Source organism: Mixophyes fleayi, chromosome 9 (assembly GCF_038048845.1).
Source record: "Mixophyes fleayi isolate aMixFle1 chromosome 9, aMixFle1.hap1, whole genome shotgun sequence".
NCBI classification, from domain to species: domain Eukaryota; kingdom Metazoa; phylum Chordata; class Amphibia; order Anura; family Limnodynastidae; genus Mixophyes; species Mixophyes fleayi.
The window spans coordinates 67,582,830-67,599,589 of record NC_134410.1 but is presented as its reverse complement, the minus strand read 5'-3'; the positions used below and the strand labels follow the sequence as shown (position 1 = coordinate 67,599,589).

General features: G+C 40.0%; 1 protein-coding gene across 1 annotated transcript in view; it reads right to left on the bottom strand.

Moving 5' to 3' along the window:
- Nucleotides 1–12,192: 12,192 nt before the first annotated feature.
- The window catches only part of P2RY4 (pyrimidinergic receptor P2Y4), a 31,062-nt gene continuing 26,494 nt past the window's right edge, over nucleotides 12,193–16,760 (bottom strand). The window contains exon 2 of the mRNA XM_075186036.1: nucleotides 12,193–14,164. Coding sequence (XP_075042137.1) covers nucleotides 12,506–14,107 — 1,602 coding nt within the window. The 5' untranslated portion in view covers nucleotides 14,108–14,164 and the 3' untranslated portion in view covers nucleotides 12,193–12,505. The remainder of the gene's footprint in view (nucleotides 14,165–16,760) is intronic.

Here is a 16,760-nt window from a genome sequence, read left to right as displayed (position 1 = left end):
GCCAGAAGAGCCAGATGGCAAGTCTGGCCCTGTTACCAACCATCCCTAATTTCTAGGGACAGTTTTCAAATTTTAATGTTTTTTCTTGTCCCATCAAAATGTCCCTATTTTTCAATATTGATCAAGTGTATGTTATAATTCCAATTATTTTACATATTAAATCCTATTCTTGCTATCTTTTTCCCTTGGCCATGTAAATGCACTTTAATTGCAATACTCTTCAGTAGGTATAAAAAGATTTACATTATAATCATGATCAGGTGATCCGATTTGTTGAAAATTAAAAGCGTATGTGACCCTAGTGAAGCGGTGGCATAAGACCAGAGGGGGCACAGTCAGTTTGTGGAGGGAGGTGTAAGTTATGGATATAGATCACATAAGCTATTTTTTGTAAATGAACAGTAGTATAACATGTGTCATAGCTGCAACTTACAAATATACACAATGGGCCTGATTCATTAAGGAAAGTAAAGCAAAAATTAATTAGTAACTTTGCACCTTGGCAAAACCATGTTGCATTGGGGCGGGAGCTAAATTTAAAATATGGAGACAGATTTATATTTGGGCTAGGGCATGTCCTAGATCAACATTAAATTTCAGCGCAAAAATAAAATTATCAAGTGTTTGTGTGCTACATGAAAAAACAGCCAGTATTTTACTTGTGTGCAAAATAATTACCTAATATCCACCTCTTGCATTGTAACATGGTTTTGTCGAGGAGAAAACTCATTTTTTTGAAAGAGGAAGGAAAAGGATGTGTGTTTTAGGGGCACTCCGGGGTGGCTAATGCATTAAAATATATAAACTTTATTAGATATGCATTAAAACTGTAGGATTGGTTGGACGGAGAGTGAAATAACTAAAAACAATAGATAAAAAAACATGCACTGTACAGCTCTGCTCATCGGAGCAGAGCTGACAGCATTAGATTTCTTCAATTCGGATGATGTACGCCTTCAGCTGGCGTACATTAACATGACAAGTTCCCGAAAAAAATGTTTTTTCGGGACTTGTTAGATTGCGGCCAGGAGCAGTCACCATTCTGTTGAATGGTGACTGCTCCCAAAAATGATCTGAAGTGAAAAGCAGTCATTTTCATCAGTCATCAGTGCGATGGGACTTTAATAAATTTGCGTTGGACACTTTCTGGACCAAATTACACGGTAAGTGCACGATAGTGCAATACCGTTTTTTCTTAAATATGCCCCATAATCCCGCGATCACAGGGAGTAGGATCTTTGGGTTCTCCACTCTTTAATGCAATATTATCTGCTTGTTATGAAACTCTTTCCCTCTTGGGATTGTTTTCCAGACTGTCATCTAGGTAGGGCTTATCTATACAATCTTATAAGTATAAAAACCTGAGTTTTGAAAAGGGTAATACATGTATTTGTTACTGGCATAATATTGAAATGCACAAAACCCCGAAGGACATATATAGTTGAATTTGTGAACCAACTAAAGTTGAGATTCCTTGGGGTGTAGAGTGCTATACCTTTGCAGAAATAGTCTATTATTATAAGCTGAATATTTGGATCACACGTCTGCCTTATGATTAGATAAATATGGAGACTGACTTAGTATAACCTAGAGAAGGAACACATAGTCAGCTCTTTTTCTCTACATATATTTCATTGGTATCTGGAGACCATATTAAGAATAAGCGGATTATATATTTCTATACAATATTGGAATATTTCATGGTAGCAACAAGGCTATGCAATTTATGTTGCATTTTTAATTTTCACAGGACACATGTTTTTACCTATTGTTTTTAGATATTTCGCTCTCCATCCAACCAATCCTACAGTTTTACTGCATATCTAATAAAGTTTATATATTATTATTGATTGGCCACCATGGAGTGCCCCTAAAATACACATCCTTTATTTTCCTCTTTCTGATACTAATGTGTTGGGTGCACCATATCTTCATATCTTCCCTAAATAATCTAAATTTAAGATATATCAGGGGGCAGTGCCTAAAAATCTATAACTGGTGCGGTTGATTCTCTCTCTTTTTTCAAGTTACTAATTTTTTTGCCTTTCTTTCCTTAATGAATCAGGCCCAACATGCATAATCAGAACATTTCCTGTCTCCTGCCAAATATTCTGCTTCTTGCAGACATCTTCTTCCTAATCTCTCGCCATTGTCATGGAGGCATGACTTATAGGTCCTTTTAAGTGGGTAAGGGAGCAGGTCGGGAAATGACAAAACGCAATTCCTGCACTTGGAATAGTGTGTACAGGTATGTAGGCCATATCATCAAAAAGAAAAAAAAAATTCACACTATTCGTTGAAGGGCTTCTGAAATGGTGCATGCGCTAAGTAACAAATATCATCAGAAGAGACACTTCAAGCTAAATATTGTACTGCTTGGAGGACAGAAGGGAATGTTAGAAATATAAAGATATTAAAGATATTAATAGTTCAGGATGGCCTTATTCTTTACAATAAGATAATTTCTAGAATAAGGAGACACGTTTGGAGGGAAAAAGACTGAAAGGTCACATCAGGAAGTACTTTTTTTTTTCCAAAAGAGTGATAGATTCATGCAATAATTTCTCAACATTTGCGGTAGGGAGTCATACAATAAAATAATTCAAGAATGAATGGGCCTGTTCTTTAAAAATATTTTTTTTAAAACAACAGAATATGTAAAACAAACACACAAAAAGATTAGAATATATGGACCTGTACATTATTTTATGCAGTCAAAATCTCAAAAAATGCAGTTTTATCAACCAAAGGGAATACACTTTTTATTTTGTACTGTAGGTTTCTTGCTGTAATAATAATCACAGGAGCCATGCTTCAATATTCAAAGTTTTCCACTCAGATACCAGGTAACAGTGCTGGGAAAACATATTACAATTTCCATTGACAAATGGGTCTAAGCATATCACATGCAATACTGTCACAGAGGATTTTGGTGAACTACAATTATTTATATGATATGCTTAATAAGCTTGGTTAAAATGTTAATGACTGCATATTAAATACTCAGGGAATAAGAATAAGCAGCGATAATTACAATCAGAATACAGAAAAATATTAATTGTACCAGAAATTTTCCCAGCAAGCCTAAAGAGGCCGTCCGTAGGCCGCCTGATTTCTTTTTTTTTTTAAATCACTGGGCGCCCGGATCTGCTTAATCCAGGCAACCCAATACAGTGCCAAACTAGGGGTGGGAGCACTGGGGGCACATGCCCCAACCCCTCTTTCAGATGCCCCCTGGGCCCAAGATGCCAGCTGTGGGACATGTTGTGTGGTTGGTGGCTGGCACCTTCCCCAGGACCAGCCACCTTCCCTCTAGTGGCCGCGAATCTAGGGCTCTGTTTGTCCCACGGGTAAAAATGTTGGGGGAAGAGTGGTATGTAATGGGCATTCTAGCACTTTACAGCCCTCTGGTGGCATTGTCATCTTTGTACTAATCCCGCCTCCTATTGTGTTGGCCCTGCCTATAGTTTGTTTGGTCCTGCCCACATTAGGACACTTCCAGAATTTGTTCCAGGGCCACTTTATATTCCCAATCTGCCCCTGGTCCAGGGCGGATCTAGAAAAAATGCTGTACCCGGGGCGATTTAGGGGGGGGGGGGCGATTTAGGCCCCGCCCCTTTCTAGCATCTTAGGCTGCCGACGGCTGCACACTATGTGCAGGTCCGTCCAGCCGTGACAGGCAGGGACAGTGTGCTGCCCGGCTGCTCTGATTGTGTTTTAAACACAGTCAGAGCAGCCGGGCAGCACACTGTCCCTGCCTGTCACGGCTGGACGGACCTGCACATACTGTGCAGCCGTCGGCAGCAAGTGTCTGCTAGGGGGGGCGACCGCCCTGATCGCCCCCCCACCCCCCCCCCCCCCCCCCCCCCCCCCCGGATCCGCCACTGCCCTGGTCCTAGTGTTAATAAAGAGAAGTGTATTCGTTAACATGTCTTATTGTTTCCTGTTCTGGTATAATCTATAAGGCAACATTGGAATTGAAACAATGCAGTATCGATATCAGTGTCAAAGCGCTTTAATAGGCTTTGAGAATGCTTGTTAAAAGTGATGTCAATGTTTATGAGACCTGATTGTGCTACTGTTTCTGGTCACTTGGGTACAGTACCACCAATACTGTTACACCACTGATGTTGGAAATTATAATTCTGTCATCTGTGTTGTCTGTTCTTGACATACTTCACTGTTCCCTTTTCTGCTTTTTTTCCTGTAGTGTAAAGTTTCTCTGCATTGTCTCTAATGCTTTTAGCCAGCTACACAGTGGAGATCCTTTTACAACTTGTTCAGATGCACATTATCCAAAGAGAGCACAGAACAATCACTGCTGAATGAATGGGATAAATACATGTTGGCAAATTCCAGGACACATTATTATTTTAGAGGCCCTTGTTTACCTCTCATCTGCTTTGCTAATTACAGCAGGGGTCTTAGCCACTAACCTGCGCAAGGATACAGTTTTTACCCTTTAATGCTGCATTAGATCCTTGTATAATTTTGCAGTATTTTTATTTACATATTAAGAAATAGAGATATCACACTACCGCCAGTTTTTGAAATCGTTAGTTATAAAAAAAGACAAGTAAAATGCGCATGTCCTGACACTAGCCTGGCAAAGCATTAAGTTAAGCCTTACTGGTCTGGGACATCATTTGATATCATGGACAGCACGGTGACTAATGGACAGTCATGAGAGTTGTGATATATATTGCTAAAAAATTGTAATTTGCAAAAATCAGCAGCACACTGAGATTCCCTCCAACAGTGTACCACATCTGCTTGGTATGCCAGGCTTGTAACTGATGGCATTGGGGGTGGCAGAGGGGGTTGAGGGCATTTTTGTCAAGAACACGTTAGGGTATATTTATATAGTGACGTTGCAACTCTGAGACAAGAAATAGAAGAAAGGGGAGGAATAAGTGGTTTTGAGAGAATGTGAATTAGCCAACTAGAATAGACTACAAAAGGAGAATAAAGAGAGGCAGCAGGAAGTCTATGAAATGTGCTTGGTAAATGGCAAGAAATTGCAAAAGATGGGAAAGTGCTGGAATTGCTGATAGCTGCTGACACATACTGTAAGACTGGAGAGGGGGGAGGGGGGGACTAAATATTCCATTTCGGTATTTTTATATTCTGATAATTTTATGTCTGCTCTGTGATCCACCAATAGAGCTGGCTTGTTCAACTTCCATTATTCTTTTGAATCACTTTAACTTTAAACTGTATCAAAGATTTCTTATGGAAAAACTCTCAGTCCAACTTTCTCTCAAGTGTTTCTCTCAGTATATGTTTTTTTTGCCTGTGGTTGATACATCTCTGACACTGTTTTGTCACAATGAACTCTAAAGCAACACTATCTAATCAAGGTTTGTGTGCTAGGTTAAAGTGTAATTACTTGGTTGAAAGGGTGGACTTTCTGTCTTCTGTTCTTTCTGATTAATTCTATGTCAGTTGGTTTCTGTCAATAAGATCCAACTGTGTTTTCTGACATAATGTGTTCCCTGAAAATCCACTACCGCCAATGAACTGGACACAAAGCACTTCTCCTCCCTCTTTCTCCCACAGCTATTCCACAAAGGTACAGGGCCCTTTATTTAGGAGCAAGGGACATTCCAGTCCAGATTACATCAGGGACAATCAATTTTCAAGCTACATTCTTCTGATGCGTAACCATGGAAATCTTTACAGCAGTGATAAAAACAGGAATTGACAAATTAGGGAAAATAGCAAGAATTGCTGAGACCTCTGGACATAAACTGTAAAAACAGAGGTAGGAGTAGGACCAAAAACTCAATATAGTGAAAAATGCAGTAGAAGAAGATGTGTGATAGGGAAAAAGATGGTTATGCATGGGATGGAAGAAGACAAGTATATGTTATGGTAATGTCAGAAATGCATTATTGTGATAATAATCACAATAATGCAATAATAACATTATTGTGATATTGTAATCTTAAAATAAAATAAATGAAATATATTCTGAAGATATGCTCCAGATGCTTTTCACCCTAGAACTGGTTTTACAAAAATAATCATAGTTGTCAAGTTTCAAATAAAATTGTCCCAACTAGAATATTTGTACATGGGACTAAATACAGAGGCAGAGTTTTCGCCATTATCCAGCTTTTCCTGCATATATGTTCCTATTGTACTGATAACATATTATTATATACTTTAATCATTATGTTACCTGAAATTGACAAAGGACATCAACATCCAGACACTTCCCTAAGTATCATTTAATTTGCTATTTTGTAGCAAGAAAAGTTGTTTGAAATTAAACAATTCCTGCTCGTTTTCAAATTAATACATCAATGAGCCATATTTGAATCCAAATAAAGTATTTACTACTTCAACTCTGGTCAAAACATTAAAATAACATACACTTAGTAAAAGGTAATGGAAATAGAGGAGACACAATGACATAGAGTGAAAAGGCTTAAGAATAAAGCAACAAGCTAAAAGTAAGAATCACTGGGATGATTTTACTATTTGTAATACTAAGGGCAAATTCAATTCCCCCCGAAGTAGCGCAGCGGTAAACCTATTACCGTTATTACGGGAAATTTAACCCGGCTTTCTGCCCGCAGCTTAGGGAGCTGCGCGCAAAAAGCCAGTGTTGAATCTACCATAATAATGATAATAAAGCGCACTATTACCATAATAACGGTAATAGTACGCAGGCCGCATTACTTTTTACAGTAACGCAGCCAATTGAATTCACCCCCCTATGTGTAAGCTATAAGAAAAACTAGCTAAACACTTCTCATAAAATAGTCTGGTTTTGGAAGCAACTTGTGGTATCAGAACTGAAACTACAGGGTGATTTTTGTAGTGTGTGTCATACATTCTTGGCAACAAAAATGGGCAGGAATCATTCAGGTGCTGATTAGTAATAGTAATAATGATATGTTGTTGGTACAGGTTTCATGCAAACTGTTTTCATTGCATTTCATTTGGGTTGTATAAGACTAGCAGTAAATATCTAAATATCTAGCTGAAACATTGCAAGAAGACACCATAATATGAACAGGGTGGACTTGATGATTTCTACATAAGCGCTCAATGTTGTATTTAAAATATCTTAATATTAACTTTAAGGTCAACACGGCCAAGACGGATATCCTGGATCTCAATATCCCACCGAAGTTGAAGCAGCTGATGGAGCTAAATTTTCCATTTCACTGGAATTCCGATAGTATCAATTATCTGGGTATAGCAATTACTAGAAAGGTAGAAGACCTCTACCAAGCAAACTACCCCCAATTGATAGCATGCCTCAAAAAAGACTTCATGTCTTGGGACAAGTTGATAATTTTCTGGGTGGGCCGCATTACATCGGTGAAGATGAAATTGCTCCCCAGGCTGCTTTACCTTTTCCATACCCTCCCCATCAAAGTTCCTCCCTCCACTTTTAAAATGCTGCAAACTTCTATCATGCGCTTCATTTGGTCAAGTAAGAGACCCAGGATCTCTGCGCGTATCCTACAACGCTCTCCCATGGCAGGTGGCCTCGGCATCCCCAATCTTCGCAATTATTACTATGCTGCACGTCTAGCTCAGTGTGTCCAATGGTACTCCCCGCCCGGAACCAGGGTTTGGGTTGATATAGAATCAGATCTATTAGGAGGCTCGCCGATTTGTTCTATCCTCTGGCTCTCAGCCGCACAGCGCCCAGCCCCCTCTCGAACCCATACGGTAATAGCCCTCTCCCTTTCACTCTGGTCTCAGTGTAGTAGAATGGCATCTCTATCTCCCGCACCCCAGATTCTCATACCTCTTTGGTTGAATCCATCTTTCACACCAGGCCTATCACGTCCTATGTGCACAAAATGGGCGGGGGAAGGTAAATTGTTACTGCTAAACCACATAACAAGGACTCTAACATTCCCTCAGTTCTCAGAATTGACTGAACGGTGCGGGTTCACGATGGGACAGTTCCACCAATACTTACAAATCAGGCATTATCACCAACAGGTTAAGGCTCAGCTATCTGCTAGACCCCCCACTGTGTTTGAGAACTTATGCCTATCGGGACCATCCTCAAAAGGTCTAATCTCAACGCTATACAATGCCCTACTCCCCACCTCCACGGAGGCCAAGGATCGTTTTCAGACACAATGAGAGGCAGATTTGGGAAAATCGCTAGATCCAGAAGAATGGTCGGACATCTATGAGTGGACAGCACGTTGTTCCCTAAATGTCCGTATCAAAGAAAACGCCAATAAATTGCTGCATAGATGGTACTACGTCCCCTCTAGGCTCCATATTATATATCCTCAAACAAGTCCAACATGTTGGAGAGATTGTGGCCACACTGGCATCTTCATACACACTTGGTGGGACTGTCCCAAACTGCGCCTGTTCTGGACAGAAGTTCTTGCACTAGCAACAGCTATTCTCGATACTCCCGTTACCCTCCGATCCTAAGCACGTATTATTGCCTCTACCTCTCCCAGACCTTCCAACACATACCCATAAGCTTCTTCGGCATATAATCAGTGCAACTACCTTTCTAGCTGCCTACTGGAATAACCCCACACCTCCAATGCTCCAGATGGTCTGTGGTCGGATCTGGCACACCTATCAGATGGAATACATCACCAGCGTGCTTAGGGGCTCCTCCGTGTCCTTCAACAAAGTCTGGTCCCCATGGGCTTCATATTACAACCAAACCCTGCTCCAGTTCTAGTCGAATCCGTTTTGTTACTGGAAATCCCAGATGGAACTATTACCTTCTGCTAAAAACATAAAAGCGTGAATCCCTCCTCCCTTCCCCTAACCCTCCCAATCTGTTCTCTTCCCTCCCCCCATTTTGCCCCGTACCACCCCTTACTCCCTCTTTATCTTCTTCTTCTTATTTGTATAATTTAAAATAAAATAACATCTTCATGGTACCATGCTCATATGAAGCTGAATTTGTTTTGTAAAAGCACTGTGAGAGAGTGTTATACACACTGTTAAATTTTTATGTGCATTTGTCATCTCACTAATGTACCTTTCAAGAGTTTAATATTTTGTAATGCTGTTCAAGATAAGATGTTATTAATAAACGTATTTAAAAAAAAAATAAAAAAAAAATATCCTAATATTATTTTTCCTGGTTGAGTGTTGAGTGATACCATTTATAATTACTTTGCATTTTTCTTCTAGACGCTAACATGTCATAATCATGTTATGTTATCCATTCAGGGCCTGATTTTTTTAGTTAGGAGCAAAGTAAAGAAAAGGACCAACTTTGCACCTTTGACAAACCATGTTACAATGCAAGGGTTACAAATTGACCTATTTTTTTGCCCGCAAGGAAAGTACTGGCTGTTTTTTTCATGTAGCACACACATACTTGATAGCTTTATTTTTACACTGAAATTAAAGTTGACCTATGACATACTTGCCAACTTTTCCTCGTTGGCTTCAGGAAGATCCCGGGAGAGGTGAGCGTGTGGGGGTGGGGCTTGACAAATTGCATCATTTTGGCACCGTCCTCTAAACGATTGTCACAATGTTGGCCAATTACAGCAGGGTGTAGGGCTAAGATGATGCGATAGTTGTGTCATTAACCCCCCCCCCCACACACTTATCTATTGCTGGGGCGAGAACTGGAGGTTGCCATGCTCTCCTGGGAGGTCTCACAGAAATGCGGGAGTCTCCCGGACATTCCGGGAGAGCAGGCAACTATGCATTAAAGAAAAGCAACTAATGAATCTCTAGAGACTGAAGTGTCTTTAACATTTCTGTCTCCATTACCTGTCAGTCTTTGATTAAATCTTGGTCTCCATGAAAATGGCCACCTCCATAGGCATCAATACATGGACATAGGACACAATTTCTGAACTGAGTCATCATGCCACAGATGGCGAAGCCAACCACGTCTTGTACTGGCTCAGCATCAGGGATAATTCCAGACTCTTCAGGGAGTGAGGGAGATCACCCCTATTTCAGGGAGTCTCCCTGACATTCAGGGAGAGTTGGCAAGTATGATCTATGACATGCCCTACACCGAATCGCACCAACTATACTGGACTATAAATCTGTCCATACATTTTAAATTTACCTCCCCCTCTAATGTAACATGGTTTTGCCAAGGTGCAAATTTGCTCCTTTTCTTTGCATTTCTCCTAACTCAAAATCAGGCCCTCACTGTTTAACACTGTTTAAGGCTGGGTACACAGTACAGAAAATTTCTCCCATAACGATTTACAAATGCCAATTCATGTGTACACACTATACATGTTTTAAAATATTTACCCCCAGATCTGTGCTCTTCATCTGTCATAACCTTCGGCTGAAAAGATCATGGGGTATATTTACTAAACTGCAAGTTTGAAAAAGTGGAGATGTTGCCTATAGCATCCAATCAGATTCTAGTTATCATTTATTTAGTACATTCTAAAAAATGACAATTAGAATCAGATTGGTTGCTATAGGCAACATCTCCACATTTTCAAACCCGCAGTTTAGTAAATACGAGGTATTTCTACTAAATAACGAGACTGATTAAATAACTCTTCAATATACTCCCCATTTTCACTAATACATTGCTGTAGGCTTGTTTTACACTAGTTGAAGGCATGGAGCAAATCAATTTCTGTAACTTGTTTCAACATATCTGCTGTTTTCTCCTTTACAGCATCAACTGACTCAAAATGTGTCCGTTTAAGCACTGATTTAACTTTTGGGAAAATATAAAAAATGCAAGGTGCTAAATCGGGCGAATATGGAGGATGTTCAAGTGTAGTAATGTGTTTATCAGTCAAAAACTGCTTCACAGAAAGTGCTGTGTGAGCAGGCGCATTGTCCTGGTGAAGAAAGAAACCATTTTTCCACAGTTGCGGCCGTTATTATTCCTCCATTTTCCTTATAATAATGCTGATTAACTGCTGTCCCTTCTGTAACCCATTCTTCCAAAATTACACCCTTGATATTGAAAAAAACAATGAGCATTGCTTTGAATTTTGACAAGCTTTTTCATTCTTGGTGGTGCCGGTGTTTTCCTGTGCATTGACTGTCTTTTGGTTTCAGGATCGTACTGGAATATCCAGGTCTCATCACAAGTGATTACTTTATGAAAGAGGTTTGGATCTGTGTAAAGTTGTTGCAGAATGTCAGCACAACATTCCTTTCGACTTATTTTTTGCTCTGGTGTGAGAACCCTTGGGACCATCTTTGCACAAACATTCGTCATGTTAAGATCCTTACGCAAAATTTTACATACAGTGTCTTTGTCAATGTACACGAATTCAGCTATCATTGGAACACTGAGTCGGAGGTCTTTTCGAACAATGTGACTGATTTTTTCTACATTTTCTTCGGTTCTTGAAGTGCAAGGTTCTCCAGGGCGTTCATCATCTTCAACATTCTCATGTCCCTCGCTAAATCTTTAGTGCCAGTCAAACACACGTGCACGAGACAGGCAGTTATTCCCATAGGCCATAGTAAGCATTTGAAAACATTCTGTTGGTGTTTTGTGCAATTTTACTAAAAATTTCAAATTGGCACGTTGTTCAACTTTTAAACATAGCATTTTTTCGGCACTCTACAGAAAACATAACCAAACTAACTGGCGATTCACAATAAACTGAACGTCATAGAATGTTGCAGCCTGTCATGCAGGTTCAGACAGGTTCAAGGTTACTTCATATGCAGTTATAACAGGTCCTGACTGCTTTGTTTACTAGGTGAAATCACAGTCTCGTTATTTAATAGACATACCTCGTATACCCGCATGACTCTGTAAACTCTATGGAGATCCTAATTGTGAGTGCATACACACTGCAGAATTGGAACGACATCATTCCAGTGATGAAGGAGATTTTTAGTCCTATTTAAAAATGATACGATGGGCATTGGAACGATAATTGTTCATCTATGCAGCGTACACACTAATAAGATATCGGGCCAACTGGTCCTTTAGCGTCTGATTGACCAGATAATCGTCTGAAAACACTGTAGTGTGTACCCAGCCTAAGTCTGCTGAGAAAAATTCAGGCTTTTATGGGCGGCAATGCTGGTACATTTTAAAATGTAAAGGGACCGTCTCTTGCTAGTTTCAGAAAAGAGGAAAAATTACAGAAAGTAAAAAAGAGCAATAAGTATCCAATACTTATTTGCAAATACAAACTCTGTTGCACTGATAGCATATTTTATTACCAGTTAATAAAATGTATTTATTCATTTCAAATATACAAAAATAGCACATTTCTTCATTGGCAATTTTAGTCTCCCTTAGTATATTGTTTTATACAGTAATGTAAGGCAGTCTTGAATTTATGCTACCTAATCCACACAAAGACTCACCATATCCTTTCATACGCTTGCTGTGTAACATTATTGCAAAGTTCCAATAAACAATTCTTACAATCAGTTCATAGCCTCGCCATTGAACTTTTTAATTTACTTTTTCGCAAAAGTCTTGAGTTGCAGCACTGCCCAAAGCGGTAAGAGAGTTAAAATATCTGTAGTCTGCATCAGAATACACAATGTTAATTCATCTGATATCCTTCTGTTTTTGTTACTTGTTTGGGAGACTCTGCAGCTTCTTTCCTTCCTCAGAATCCTCTTTGGAACTCATCCACAAACACTGTTCACCTTGGCTTACAGAGACTAGTAGATTCCAGGAGGAGCTGCCATCCCCTTCCCAGGAATTCTCTTCCAGGGTTTCATGATTTGACCATCTAACATCTCTCATATGTTTCAAACTCCAGCGACCTCTATTTTCTTCACTGACCTTTTCTCTCTTTCTCTCTGACTGTCTTTCACTTTTACTCCTGTTAATTTTGCTATGAATGTCACTGCATTCTATCACATGCATTCTTTCTACTATGTCACCTAGTTTTTTCTTGTATTCACTGCCATTTTCTTCTTTTTTACGCGGCCTCCCTTCAAAGTCTTTTCCATTGATCTTCCTCTTTTTTTCATTTCCCACAGACCTACCAATGCTTTCCACCAATGTTGGATTATTCTTGTCTGCATAATGTTCTACCTCCGTATCTCCAATATGCCCTTCTTCTTCCCTAACTTGTAAGAGATTGCCCAGGCTGCCATTGGTATGCACGTCCTCAGCAGAAATCACAGCCAGGTTGCTCCTTCTTCTGTGCGTCTCGAGCCCTGAATTACTAACAGGGAGACGTCTCCAACAGGCACATGATAGTGCCATGACAAGCCTCTTCTGATACTTTTCACTAGCTAGGAAGTACAAAACAGGGTCAAAGCAGCTATTGGCACTAGCAAATGGACGTGTTATCTTATATGTAAAATTGACCACATTGAGAAGTTGGCAATCTGCTTTCAGTAGCCGAGCATAGTAATAGATTGTGCGTGTAATGTGAAATGGTAAGAAACAAATAATAAATACTGTAAGGACTATAACAATGGTTTTGATGGATCTCCTCTTGTAGGATGGTAGAGTTTGTTGGGACCCATTGACCTGTGGCTTCATCAGCTCCCTTGTCATAAGCCCATAGCAGCCTGCAATCACTAGAAAGGGTATTCCGAATAATAGAGTCATAACAGCTGTACTATACTCCACATATTTCTGAAACTCTTCAGGTACAGTTGTGTCATGGCACAGTGTGTCATTGCCCCTGGGGCTAACAGTAATAAATTTAAGATTAGGAACTAGACAAATACTGACCGATAACCATACTACACCACAGAACATATGAGCATATCTAGCCTTCATTCTCTGCAGAGAGAGAAGAGGGTGGCAAACACCCATATATCGATGAATACTTATACCGGTGAGGAATAGGATACTGCAATAAAGGTTTGTGTAAAAGAGGAAGCGCATAATCTTGCATAATGCCACTCCAAATGGCCAGTTGTTGCGATCCGCATAGTAGTAGATGAGAGTGGGCAGTGATAGCAGATACAATGTATCAGATAAGGCAAGGTTAAACATATAAACTGTAGTCGGGCTCCATGGCCGCATCTTTGCAAAAAAAATCCATATGGCTGTGAGGTTTAATGGCAGACCCAGCACGAAGACTGCACTGTAGGACACTGGCAGCAACCAGAACTTAAATTCCTCATTGAATACACAGTTGTTGTCCTCATTGGTCGCATTTTGTGGCAAAGGGGATGGGAGGAAAGTAGTAGTATAGGAATCAACCATTTTATTACTTGCAGGGATGGAGAGTCCTTTCTTGACAAACTTGGTCCCATATAGGTTCTGAAATAGAAAAATAGCCATTATAATTGTAGGGGAAAGTAATGCATACAGAAATGATGATCCTATAATATTGTACAATAAGCATTTTACAATGATATTTGGAGAGTTAAAGAGCCTAATCTAATCTAAAATACAAGTTCTCCGGTGGAATGAGGTGATGTGTGGCTCATGTCACGAGGCATACATTTTTAATAGGTCCTGTAGGGGTAATAAATGCGGTTAGAGAACACCGGTAGTTATAAGCCCAAGAACCCATCAGAACAAGGAGTGTGTGGCGGATGCTGCAGAGCAGTAAATAGATGATAGGGAGTTTAGAGTCCTCCATTAGAGAAAAGGGGGTATGCGGAGGGTGTTACGGGGCACATTAAAGACGCCAATAAGGGGGTTCCCAGGGCCAGGTTCCCAGGAGGCACCAGAAGAGTGTTCCCATCTAGTTGGGGGTGGTCCAACCTGATAAACTGGCAGTAACAAGAGCCAGTGTAATGATATCAGAAAAAGATACCAGCAGGAGGTTCTCCACCATCAGGGGTACCCCATGGTGTAGCCCCCTTGGAAAGACCATCTTACTATAAGGGGTGGTCGCTGCTTGGTGCAGCACGGCTATTTGAGAGTGTGGCTGTAAGGGAGGAGGCATGGAAAAAGAGTCCTTGGAGAGTGGGACGGAGGTCCTTAGGTTCTGTGAAATATCCATCTGCATGCCTGCAACTTTGTGAGCTGAATCAATAGTGAAGAGCCTGTGTGATGCACCTGTGGTCTTTGCTTGTAGAACTACTGCTCCCAGCACCAGTGGCTGATATGTAAAATGCTGTGCAGGAGTGAGATGGAATAAGGAGAAAGCATTACCATCTGTTTAAGAATGCAGAAGGAGAAGGCATTTAGAAATGTTTTCTGTTGACAACATTTGTTATTTCAGTGCTGGAGAGTTATTAAAGTTTAATTTCTGTTTCAAATTGAAATGGCCTGGTGTCCAATATTTATGTATGCACTGCACTGCCACTAGTGGCCACTTCACATCATAACTTTGTTTAACAATTGTGTATTCGGGGTGTCCTGTGGTATTGGTTTCCTGTACCCACCAGCTAGCTGGGGCAGAATGGATTGCTTGTACTTGCAGCTGAGGCCACCAGGGGCACCCTTCACACATACATACATACATACATACATACATACATACATACATACATACATACATACACCACAACTAACATCAATCAAATATCCCAGTATAAAAATCTATCTGCATTACCTGACCGAAGACAGTCTGATTGGCTGGGTTCCATAGATCACTATCGGTCAGATGCTGACCACCCCAGATTCAAAATTATCAAGGAATGCCTCTCAGTGTATAGGAACCTCTTGACATGCAGAGGCAGTAGCACACCCCTGTGATCAGTCATGCTATGATCACACAGGTTGGCCACTGCCTCAGCAAGTCATGAGATCCCCTCTACAGTGTAAATTCATGACCCTATCTCAGGTTGATTCACACACACCCAAGATTACTTGACCATGAAGACGCATTTTGCAGCGAATCATGTCATCATGGCCTGCCCACTTTGCAAAATGATTGGGCAGGATCCATACTCAAAATTTTGGAGTCTCCCAGACATTCCTGGAGAGTAGACAAGTATTTCTTATTGATGTTTATATAATATATAATATATAATATATAATATATAATATATTTTTTCCTGTCTCTTTATGGCACCCACAGACTTCCCTCCTTAGCTTTAAATAATTTGATGACCAAGCATTCTATGTGTGCCAATCAAGTGTTGTGAATTCAGCCATCGTAACAAGATGAATAACTTTCAATAGACAAAGCTTTATTCAGATGATTTAAAAACTGATCACATAAAATAAATTGACAATAAAGCACCATTATTTAGCAAAATAAAACACACTCTTTCTGTACTTATTTTCACCTAATATCACACTGGATGAGCCTAAAAGCTTGACAGTTCTACTATTATACTATTAAATGTACACTAACCTCAAAAAATTGTTATTTTCACTATTGCTGATAGTGAAAATGTCCTTTAAATTGTTTTGTTGCAAATCAACATAACTTATATTCATATCTGGAGATTAAGGGTGCTATTTACCAATTTTCAGGGGTTTTCCCCAATAAATAACAATTCTTTTTACCATTTTTTCATTCCTAATTTTTTAAGGTCAAAATAAACCAATCAATGAAGTCTGTCAGCGCTGTCTAACCATAAGCAGCCTCTCAACTTATAGTACACAATCCCTTATGAGTACTAAAACAGTTATATACATCAAACACAAATATAAGAGGAGATGGTGCTATTGGATGTTACATATACAATACGATGAACATTTCTAACCATGCAAAATCTTAAAATCTTAAAATAAAGTCACTCATTCATGTAGCACATACTTGCCAACATTTTTTTTTCTTTTTCCGGGAGATGCCCGCCGGGACGTGGGCGTGCAGGGGGCGGGGCTGCGAAATCGCGTCATTTTGGCCCCGCCCCCGTGACGGAATGACGCAAATCGCGTCATTTTACAGTGGGGGCGGGGCTAAACGCCGCGATTCCGGGTGAATCGCGGCGTTTAAACTAAATTTTTCCCC